This window comes from Aptenodytes forsteri, unplaced genomic scaffold (assembly GCF_000699145.1).
Source record: "Aptenodytes forsteri isolate BGI_AS27 unplaced genomic scaffold, ASM69914v1 Scaffold23, whole genome shotgun sequence".
NCBI classification, from domain to species: domain Eukaryota; kingdom Metazoa; phylum Chordata; class Aves; order Sphenisciformes; family Spheniscidae; genus Aptenodytes; species Aptenodytes forsteri.
In genome coordinates this window covers 6,187,665-6,199,857 of record NW_008796043.1, presented here as the reverse complement: position 1 = coordinate 6,199,857, position 12,193 = coordinate 6,187,665, and the positions used below count along the sequence as shown (strand labels likewise).

Below are 12,193 nucleotides of genomic sequence, written 5' to 3'. Positions count from 1 at the left end.
TTAGATAGCAGAAGCCTCTGGAAAATGCTATTAAGAAATATTAACAGGTTTCCACTGCTCCGGCTTGCTAGTACACCCACACCAAAGCATTTAGAGCTACAGTTACTTGTGCACTTTACTAGCAAGTATTGCATAGCACAGAGAAGCTAGCTTGCTGCCCCTTACTTTGCAAAACGCTATAATTACTGGAAGCTCAGCTTTTATTTCGTTTTGTCAAAACAGGAGACTAAGGAAAAGTATTCATGACTTAATTTGCAATAGGGCAGTGATTGTTTTGTTACAAGTATTAGTCTGCAGGAAAACTGTTATGATTGCATGTTGCTGTCAATACTAGATCTTGCTGTCTCCCACTGATTCTGAATTGAGTTCCTACAATCCCATTATCTTTAAGTCAAACTTTTAGTGATTCTTTCCTCCTCAACCACATCTCCTGACAAAGTATGGTGTGTTACACGTGCAAAGTGTTTAACAACTGAAGTAATGGAGGCCTTAATGAAACACTGTATGTGGTAAACAGGCCTCTCCATCACTGGAATTTTCCAGCTCATTCCAATTACAACTTAAGGAACAAGTGATTTGAGGAAGAGAACAGGATTGCATTTTTACTTAGTCATATGGGTTCTCCAAGATACTAGTTTATTAGCGTACTGACCTAGTCTTAAGCACTGTAAAACCCCACAGCTTCCAGAGAAGTTTGACATTTGAAGATGAAGGCAGTTCACTGCTCCTGGAAGGCAGTGCTCTGGTATCTTAATGCATACCATCCAAGAACAGACACAGTTGAACTGAGACTTCACTCTTTACCACAAAGGCTTAATGTCAATCAGATGAAGCAGATATATGTCCTTCCCCAGACTTTTGCATGCTCTGAAGTTTTTATGAAAGTTTATCTACACTTTTTATGAAAGTTGTAGATTCATATATTTCATCCTGTAGCTAGGGATGCTATGACAGCTGTGCATCAACTAAACTGACTTCTGCTCTCACTTTCTACCACATGGTTTTAGGTGTTCGAACACTCCCTGTAAGTATAAGCATCTGCCACAGAACATGACTTTTGGCTGGGTGAAGAAGTAGAGACATAAGCACTCTGTCCTGGGCAAAGGAAGTTTTCAGGGAAAAAGGCAAATGACTTTCAGAGCTCAGCATTTTGAAAGCTTTACCTGTAACACCAAACTCCAAAAACTAGTGCAAAAAATATGAGTAGAAATCCCATGTAGGAGATCCACATGATGACATACACAGCATCCAAACCAAACAAAAGCCAAGGAGTAGGTAATGGAGGGGGTTGAGGTTTTGGACCACAAACAATTGAACAGTCCTGACAGCTGCATGGTCCTGTTGAATCATCCATAGACTCATTACAGCCTTTGGTAGCATTGTTCATAGGATTCATTCCATGGACAGGAACATCTATGACAAATCACAAGTTGCAGAGCCAGTTTACTACCAGGTAAAAATTCAGACCTTCACAACACAAGCTTCCCAGTTAAGTGAATTAACCCTTTATAGGAAAGCCCCTAGCCTCTACATAGAGTAGCCTTTCTTGGTCTTACAGCTGAAGAAGCCACTGCCTTTTCCATAGCAGGCACCGACTTTAGAGTTGTCTACTAACTGAATGACTGGTCATGTTTTAGAACACTTCAGTCTGTAAAACTAGTAAGTACATACTTCTATCATCCCCCTCATCTGTTCAGATTGTGATATGTGTAACAATTTCCTTACAAAGAAATCCTAAAGGATCAGGGTACTGCCCTAGTTTCCCAAGGAATACAAACTATCCAGTTGCCTAAGCTCAGTCCATCCCTTAATGAGTTTGAGAGATCTATACAGCAAAAAGCTGCATACAACACAAGCGCAAAGTATGACTTCCAAGCAGAAATCAAAAGAGATAATCAGTTCATCTTACATTGCTTTGAAAGCCTCTGACTGCAGACATTCATTGCTGGGCAGCTGTTTAACAAATCGGCATACTAGCTATAGCACACAGCCTTTGACAGAAGCTTCAAAAGGCAAGGACCATTCAATTTCTTACCTGAAAAGATAGGAATAATGCTGAAAGGAGTTTGTCCATTGTCTTTACTAAACATGTACTCAATCCAGTTGGTTGCATTGCAGTCCTTGACATCCTTCCCACACAGCAGCCCCAGTGCTTTAACATTACTTGATGGAGCCTCCACATCTTTGCAGGCATTATACATTGCTAGGAAGAATGCATGAAGACAGAAGAGTCATTAAACCAATATTGTTATTCGAGTGAGCATTCCAAGTATTTCCAGTAATTAAAGACTCATCAAGTTCAAAGAACATGCTTATAGCTTTCAAGAGGAAACATCTTAAGATAGTGAAATAATGCTTTCGGTTGTATTTACAGTATTCAAGATTGCAATGCTTTGTTACAGCTATCTTACTCTGAGTAGGCCACCTGAATCTACATCACACTAGAACCTACTTTACTGTTTGAGAGGGAACAGTACGTAACAAAAAGTTCCTTTTAGGGAAAGTTATGACAAATACTTATGGTACTTTTGACCTGTAGGCCATACATGACTTTCAAGTGTCTCATAACTTGATTAAAGGTTACTGCACAAAGTGCACAAAGACTGAATTAATGCTTCAAGCTTGCTATAAAACAAAAAAACAACCCAAATTTGTTTGTTCTTAGAAAAAATCTTTGGATTTAACAAAGGACTAGAACAGTCCATTTCAAGACGAGTGCCTCTGAGAACCACTGTAGTGCACTGTGTACAAACTTAACTATCATACTTGCCAGGCAGTTTCAATATCAGGTAGGCTTTGGACATTCAGTATTTGGCAACAACTTTGTTTTTCTGACATTAAAGTTATCAGGGTTATCAGCTATTAACCATTTGTATAGATGTCAAGTTTCAGCTGAGTCTTCAAAAACAGTTATTAACAGTGTCAGTGTGATGTCTCCTACCCAGGCAGAAGTTAGTGTTCCAGCAGTTTCAAGGGGGACCTACTGGTACCTATTTGATGCCTCAAACTTCAAAGGATAGTCAAAAGAGATGTTTCCCCCTCCCAATTCTTCCTGAGAAAGCATTGGTCTTGTCACCTTGACAAAAGCCTAGGTAAATTAACACACTGTTTACTCACCATTTGCAAAGCGTTCTCCGATAAAGTACTGCAGCTCTGTAATGCTACTTTTGTTCTCTTTTAAAATTGGATCATAATAAGGTATGGTGCTTGTAACATTCAAAAAGTCAGACTGATTTGGACTGCAAGTCAGTTCACAGAAGAGGTTTATCAAGTTGTAAAAACACGACGGACATCTGGGTAGAAAAGTCAATGAACAGCAATCAGATTAAGAGGTAAAGATGCAAGGCATATCTGATTTGACCTACACAGCAAGTGTAAACATTCTGCTCGGAACGACAGAACAAAATATTTAAATTCTGCAAGTTTTTAATTAGCAATACAACATTAGTTGGTGCTTAATATTGCTTAATACTGTTCAGTAGCATCAGCATCATTCACTAGCAGAATTGCCTACCTCAAATAGCAGAAACAAGCAGAATTTGACTAGAATTTGAAGGAAAACTTAACTGCTGCTAGCAGTTAAGAAGAAAGACTTCTGTAAGAACAAGAAGCCTGAACAGTACTTTATGCCACCCTCTTCTGAAGGCTTCACTACAGATACAGTAGCTTGAGACAAACTAAGGTAATGTTTATTCTACCAACTAACTCAATCCAGACTGCAAGTAGTTGTTTCATGAAATTAAAGCCTCCTGATACGGATGAGGAAGTCTCTCCAAGAGTTTGCTCCAATAAGCCTTTAAATTAAGTTACCACCTTTTTTTCTACAGTCGACTTGAACAGAAGAGTCTTACTGTGTTTTCTTATTATGTTACAAAACTCTAGTTGCTTTGCCATTCCTTAGCATACCTGGAGAGAAACTGCAGAGGCAGCTGCAAGTTGTTCTTCAAAGTCTGAAGCTGACGAACATCACAGCAAGCGCTAACATTGCCAAAGAATAAACCTGGACAGAGTTCCTTAAATAAAAAAAGTATTGAGATCAGAGGGGGAGGAAGGAAGGAAAAGCATGTTTAAGACTTTAGAACTCATTATAGTTATGGGTTCTGCTTCAGCATATTTCAGAAGACAGTAGCTGTTGCTGTGGGAGATGCATAGAAAAAAAAATCAGTCTAGCCAACAAGATTCTTTAGAGAACAGGGAGAAGAATCACTTCTTTTATTCAAGGCATCACTTCCTTTTAAAAAGCTCCTTCAGATGATCTTTAGTCACCAGAGTCTATATATAGAATGATAATGGTATTTGAGAGTCTATTAGTAAGAGGACAACACATGTTTATCCAAGTTGAAAGTACTCCTGCAGCTTATCCTCTAGTATACCTTCTGGATAGTATCAGATTCTAAAGTCTCAGAAGGCAAGCCACTAACCACAAAATCATTGATTACCTGGAAGAGCTATTTCATGTTCAGTTTATAGAAGAGACAAATGCATTTAATACAAGTATAACTGATAGTAACACACAAGAACTGTACATTAAGTCTTCAGAAACAGTACAAAACAGTAGCTAGCCACCTACATATTTAAGTCACTCCTGCCACCAGCCAAACCATTGTTTAACTCTATAGCTATTTCACACTTTAAAGCTTTGAACTATCATCTGCCAGAAGGCAAGTCTGGCAGTATCATCCTATATTGTGCACCAAATCCACAAACTCTATTTTGACTTTGGTTTTGTTCACTTTGACTTTGGTTTTGTTCACTTTGACAGCTAAAGCCCAGATAAGGAAATATGGTCTCACACTAGGCACAGCTAAGGAGCCTGAACTTTGTCCAAGTTTGCTCCATTTGAATGAGTGCCAGTTACTACCTTCCTATTTAAGGAAGAGATCAGGAACAATTATTTGATGGAGAACATAGTTTAGTCTTGTCCTTTACAGATCAGAAGGGCATAACTGCAGAGTGTATCGTAGTTTGGAGGAGTCCTAAAAAACCCAGTCTGACTAAAGAGTGCTCAAACCAGTGAGGAACATACGCAGGAAAGTGCATATTTAATCCTGTATTTAAGGTTATGTTTGTGAAAGCCTGTAGTCACATGTGTTGGAGACTTCTCATCTCTTAAGAGAAACTGAGGTATATTACCTTCACACAGCTGGGGCTACAAGCTATACGAGAAAAATCAGAGATAATCTGTTCACTTTCTCATCAAGTTAAGACGAGAAAGCTAGAAGTCGTAGCGCAGGTCCAAGAGTATCCAATACAGAACTCTAAAGCGTAGGAGAATTATTTTTCAGCAGCAGGCCTCCAAAAGAACCTTACCTGCATTAAGTCATAGCCATCCTCTGGTAGTGCTATTGGTGGTCCATCATATGCACAGTTGTATCTCTTGTCTCCAGAAGCAACTCCACATTCCCCGTACCAGACACACAGTTGTGGAAGTACCTTGATCAATGCAAGATAACCGATTAACTGCAAGGAATAGTTGCCAAATTCCTCAGCTATTGTAGAGTTTATATGCTACCATTCCAAAAGTCATTTACAATCCAGATTAGACAACTTCCTGCTAATTTAAACATCAGCATGTACTACATAAAACACCCATTAACAAAAGCATGTGTTTTTGACAGGTACACATCACCACTGATCTCCAGCTCAGCTCCCCACCCTTCCTTGCCCAGTCTAGAAACAGGAAGTACACTGTCTATAGTTAAGATCAAGTATAAGAGTTACTTAAGAAAAGTCTAAATAAATACTTGAAAAGCATCTCCAAATATAAGGTGATGTAGAAAATAATTTGTTCATGCAAGACAATGCATATGATTAGTGGGTTAAACTGTCACTTTAGAGCATGAGTCAGTGTACATGGAGAGAAGTGTATTTGAGTTCCTCCTGCCACCTTTTAATCCTTCTTGCAAACTCAGTCACTTACAGTGACAGATTGAGGAAGCAGCAGCATAAAGAGGATTCTGAAGCAGAACTTCACAGCTCTGCACTCACCATAGAATGCCATGTATTGTCACAATCTCAAAGGATGCTCTCCATCACCACTTTCAAGCCTAAGCATGCAACATTTAAATGGGCTTACAGTGCTAAGAAAAAAGCTTCAAGTCTCATTTTAAAGATGTTTCGATTTAAGGGACTATTGAAAAATTCAGAAATCTGTTCTTATGTGCATAAAATAAAGAAAGGAAATTGAAAAAGGACAACAGCACCTTGCAAGCCTTGTATTTTTGTTCAGTGGTACTGACACTGAGACTGAAATGCTAAACCAAAATATTTATTCTGAAAATTAAAACATTTAGTGCAATAACAAGTTATTTACAGCAAAAGCTTTAAGACAGCTCCAAGGTTTTCCTATGCACCTGGGCTGCAAGCGGAAAGCAGACTGCACAAACATTTACTACACTTCTGCCAGCTCTGATCAGAAGTTCGCATGGTACAGTTTGAGAGATAACTGACCTATTTTTATCTCCTGAACAACCTTGACCTAGCCTTTGTAGAAACACCATATGCTTACACTGCAAGGACAGACTGCTGTGCTTTGTGCTTGACCATGAATAATATTGTTTACTGACCAGAAAGGCCCCTGAAAGGCTGTATTCATAATACCCAAGAGCTACCCAGAATTACAGTGCCTCCACAACATCCATTTTTGTGCTGAACAACACTGACATTTCTTCAAAATGTACATCAGTAATCGGTTTCTTTTATAAGGGACAATAACCATCACCAATTTACCTGACCCAGTTAGAATTGTTCTCCCTCTAACTTAACCTAGGCAACATGGCCCAATTCAAAGTTACTCACTATAAGCCAGGTCCAAAAGTCAGTTTAAGTACCACTCATCCAGATCACTATTTCATTTGTCTACTGTAGCATTTCTTCTAGCTAAACCTGTAACCAGCTGCTAAGTATCACGTTCTTACACACAAGCTGGAAAGCACCCCTTAAGATTGCACTTGTAAACATTGAATGTTTAACACCAGCATAAGCCAAAACATTAAATTCCATAACTTGAAGACTATTTACAGAAATGACATTGTAAATTTGTTCATGCATCAAATTAATCTAAGTCAGCACTTCTTTGATGCAAATTTAGAAGTTACTATCTTTGCCTCTGCTTCCTCACACCTGTATACCCCAGTTTTAACAGCAAACAATCTACTAGTGGGGAAAGAAGATGGTTTAGTGTTTGTATGTATCAGTGTCAGAAGTGAATTAGTCATCTCTTCAAGAGAAAGCACAGATTCACTGCTATTCTTGCAAAAGGGCAAAGAATTTTTAAGCTGCTTACTACTGCCTGTGAGAACAGAATTAGGTTATTTCTTCAATATCAGGCTGGCTTCCATGTTTAGTCTAGAATGGTTGGTAATCATACTTTCTATGAACACTTTCTAAAAAAAAAAACCAAACACTTTGTTATCTAACACTTCTTAATTTTTTAAAACCCACAAAATTATCAACCTACTCTTTTCAGAAAGACTTAGCTTCTTCCAGAGTGGAAAGCATGGTAAAACTGGTAATGCAATTACCAGTTACAAAAAACTTATCGGGGCACTTCTTACATAGAAAAACTTAAAGTAAATTTCAGCTATCACATCAGGCTGACTGATAGTTCTATTTTTTTTTAAATATAACCTGTATTTCAAGGCAACACTTCCTTGGTTATAACTACACAGATACAAAATAAGATACAAGCTGTATTATGTCTATAATTTTACCTATAAGGCTTTTTGCCATCGTTTTCAGGACAGAACATAAGGCAACCTACTTGCACATGACACTTGGTCATGCACCAAAAAGTATTCAGCTAAACACACAAGAAAATAAAGCAAGATGAGGCCTAGTGTTAATTTACACTTGTAATTTGAATAAAGAATTTAGAACCGTATTACTGAAGTTCCACATCGATAAAACCTACAATGGAAAAACCAACATTTTCATCACTCGAACTTTCAGCCTGTTTAGAAAAGCTGAACAGATCAGTTACTTTTAGCTACTAGAAGAGCACTTAGACATAGAACTGCAAGTTTGAATACTCTATTTCAGTATTAACACCAAGAATTCAACTTCAGAGACAATCTAAGATCAGATATTTATGCCATGACCTAGCAAGATCCCACTAATAAAAGTCTGAATTTGTTCCCTGAACCGGTAAGCTTTGGTGATGCTTGATTTACAGTGGTTGAACCAAGTCAATAAGCCTAAAAAACACCAAATAATTCGAAGTCAGCAGCCTAAAGTCACCAACATAGCTCTCGGACATTAACAAGTCAATAGCATGCTCATTACTGAGTCAGCCACAAAATATGGGACAGGGCTGGTCTCCTAGGGTTCCGACAGTATTCAAGGGATACTACAAGTAACTAAGTAACTACTCCATTACCACTGATAAGATATAGCTGGAAGTTCTTTCCCCAGAAACCCGCTAGTAAAAGCTAGAGTAAGTTACAGAGTAAGACAAGTACTTTGCTCTTTCCATTCTTTCAGAAGAACATTCCTACACTGGTAGGAAGAGATAGGGATGAGTAAGTGTGGTTGTAAATAAGTCATAGTTAACAAAGCTACTGCTTGCAGAGTCAGACTTTCGAGTCACTGAAGATTTGGGTGAACAACCATCTTTTTTAAATGGGTGAAAGCCCTCCCAGCCCCAAAATTAACCGAGAAATGCTGTGTTGAACCCAACTGCCTTCTAAACAAGGCAAGATACTCCATAAGACTAACACAGGGTTCAGTTTTTGGTTTGTTTTTTGGGTTTTTTGTTTGGTTTTGGTGTTTTGTTTTTTAAAGATCACATTACTAAGTGCTCAGTATTTTAAAATGGGACTTTCCTAAGTACTTTACAAAGCAATAGCAACATAACCTTAGATTAAGGCTGTTCCCTCCTGCCCCCAGCACAGCTTAGAAGCCATCTGGCAGTACACCAACACTAGCCTTCTGAACTCTGGGGGTATACTGAAAAGTGTATTCCTACTTCTGGTAGACGTATTCTGTTTGAAGAGAAATTTCACCTCACGTCAGAGCTCCAGGAGCCCTAATAAAGAACTTGCACACAAGCAAGTATAGGCATTTCATGACTGTTAACATTCTACAAAGGTTCTGTTATAGCTTTCTGGTTCCCAGGCATTATCATTTGTTTGTAATAAAACTAGTGTTCCAACAGATCATAAACACATTTACTTCAGTCCAAGTTTCTTCAAACTGCATGTTGAAACAAATCAATACCTTCAATGCTTCCAGCAACATTAGCCATCACCAACAATGAATACATAGCTGTTAAGCAGACAAAGAACAATGATGATGTTGTATACAGAAACAGCAACTATTTGTAGTCTTGCAAATACCAGATGACAAGTGAACATTGTTTGGCTCTCCAAATTAAGATTACTAATGTATGGAAAAAGCAACAGCATCAGATTTCCCTTCCTTCATCTAGGATGGTACATCTGGGATCTTGCAGGGCAAGAAGAAAATTCCAGGAAACAGCATACTCTCTCCCCCCCCGCCTTAACATCTAGTCCAAATCACACTTAATAGCGGATATTGCCCACTAGGTTGAGAAATTGAGTTCTAGGGAAACACAGTACCACATTACCCTTAATAAATGGCAAGCCTGGTTTATGGAAACAGGTGACCAGGTCAAGTTTGCAGATCTGCCCCAGAAGTTGCACATTACCTCACAGCCCTCCCTACGAGAGGAGGAGGTCTATGGACTAAAGGAAACTTTACAGGTTTAATTCTTACTCTTACTTTGTCTCTTTTAGTAACTTGTTCAGAGGCAGCCAATTCAGACGCAAGCTTTGTCTGCCAAGCTCCTCTTGTTCCTTTGCTCACAGGTAAGTGACTGTTCCCTTTCAGACAGAAAAATCATTAGCTACTCCTGGTCAGGCAAAGCAAGCCCCAGTTCTGGAGTTATCCAAGCACACTTCACATGTCACAGGAAAGTCAAGGTCAAGTAGGAAGAGAAAGTTGTAATAATGGTAATAGTTCAGTATCTGTGGGAGCAAGCTGGTGTTAGCTGAGAATGATTTATTGAGAAAATACACACTTACTGCACGCATGATCAGAAAGCACAGGGCCCCTAACTAGCAGCTGTCTGCAGCTAAGGCCATCTGCACCAAAATACTTCTGATGCCCTGCAGGGGAATAGTGATAATACTGCACAACACTTAGATTGTTTTGTCTACTGCCCAAAGTACTACTCAGTTCTACCAGTCATCCCCTTCAGTCATCTCTCCCTTTCTAAGAAGGCTTCCTCACTTTCCATCCAGAAAGACTATGAACAAGTCACTCCTGATTTTCCAAGAAGTAACTTAAGTGAAGTGATTACTGTCTTGTTCTGAAGCTACATTGCCATCTCTGCCAAGCAAGTTACTCCACACAGGCATTTCAGAACTTCGTGCTCAAGGTCAGGTAATACTACACTGCAGGCCACCTGGCAAGTTTGAGACAGAGCAGCACCTGCCATTAACATCTTCCCGTAGGATTTCAGAAACTCAAATATATCCTACAGTTTGGGATCCCAGTTGCTGATAGGAAACCTGTGTCCAACCTTGCTTAGCCATTAGCTTGGCAGCCTATGTTTTCGTATAATTATACAAGGATCAACTGAAACAGCTGCCATTAAGCACACAAGATGCCATCCAGCACATTAGGATGTTCATAAGAGAACAAGAACAGCTTCAAGACTTCCTCCTCCTGTAAGTCCACATTCGGAAATGGGACTAAAGGAGCCAAGATTTTTTATGTAGTTCTTAGATGGTAATTAATGGGTAGTTAACTATCAACTAGTAACAGGTTAGCTGGCACAAGTTTTGTACCATGCGCTGTTCAGAGTGAAAGATACATCCTATACAAGCTGAACACTTCAAGTAAATAAGAGTTAATGACAAAGAAATTCAAATTTTGCCTTCTTACATTACAAAACCAAAACCTGCATGGTTAAAGTTATTTTGCAATGTTAACTTCTTATGGACCACAAAGCCACATCCTCTACAAGGATCCCCTAAACCTTACGGGAACTTGTTTCAAGCTCTTCTAGCTCAGTATCCTTCTGTCACCTAAAGGAAAGCATCTCATCATTTCCTTACCAGCCTAGGACACACCTCATTGCTACAAGATGGTATCTCCCTCCAAAAACATTACATAAAGGAGTATTGTTAAGGTGTGAAGTCCATTCTACCCACCTAGAGATCATGAGTCATTACCAAACAATCAGCTTCTCCAGTAGTAATACATGAATGAATTCCTAGTTTTCTGTTCAAGCTCTTTAAAGGTTGTTTGAAGAGGATACAAGAACAAGAGAACTTCAGCACACACACAGGATGACAAACTTGTGAGTTTAAGAAGGGTTAAGCATAGAACTTGACCTAGAAAGTATGTTTCCAAGTTGGTTAGAGAAAAAAAAAAACAAAACAACACAAGAACACTAAGGCTTACAAGACACTCCTTGTTTCTCCAGAGAAATGTGGAGTATCTCACTCCTATCTTGGACTACAGCATAAACAAAACGTGACTGAGAAAAGAGGAGTGAAGGTTTTACAGTATTTTTTCCTATAGTATCAAGAAGTCCCACTTATTCTCGTCCTTAATTTTTAAGGAAACATGTAGCCTTAATATTGGCACATCAATAAATAGCAGATCTTACTACACACAGCCTATTACTTCCAGGAAGCTGTCACCTAGCATAAGAAACACTCTAAGCAAACCAAAGCAGGCACTGAGGACATATGCAAGCCTCTGCACGGACATGTGACTGCATGGCTACTCACATGCATAGGGCATTGCATAAGCAGGGCACAGCACAGGAACGCGACATCCCGGGCAGCCGCTGTCGCACGCAATTGCAGGGGACTAGGACTGGGCAGAAGTTGAACTTTGCTAAGCCCGAGCGCTCCCGCTTTCGCGCCGCAGGTGCTCCCAGGCGGGCTTGCTGTGTCACCGGGCTGTCCCGCCCGGCACCGAGTCGAGGAGTGAGGGAAAGGGGAGGGAGAGCCCCATCGGGGACAAGCAGGGCACACCCCGGTACCACGCTTCAGCTTCACATCGCCCCGAGCCCAGCGCCCTAACCCACACCTGGCGGCTGACGGGACAGCAGCCTCCCTCAGCCGGTTTCCCCGGCCGGGAAATCCCCGGCTTCGGTCAGCGCGAAGAGCCACCAGCCCTGAAGCAACACCCGCGGGGATACCCTCCCTACGGCGGG

General features: G+C 39.9%; 1 protein-coding gene across 1 annotated transcript in view; it reads right to left on the bottom strand.

Annotated features, from left to right (window-relative positions):
• Positions 1-12,193, bottom strand: part of NPC1 (NPC intracellular cholesterol transporter 1) — a 36,243-nt gene that overhangs the window by 16,077 nt on the left and 7,973 nt on the right. The window contains exons 2-6 of the mRNA XM_009285675.2: positions 5,311-5,460; positions 3,907-4,013; positions 3,118-3,293; positions 2,036-2,203; positions 1,164-1,413 (exon numbers count right to left, since the gene is read on the bottom strand). Of these exons, the coding sequence (XP_009283950.1) occupies positions 1,164-1,413; positions 2,036-2,203; positions 3,118-3,293; positions 3,907-4,013; positions 5,311-5,460 (851 nt within the window). The remainder of the gene's footprint in view (positions 1-1,163; positions 1,414-2,035; positions 2,204-3,117; positions 3,294-3,906; positions 4,014-5,310; positions 5,461-12,193) is intronic.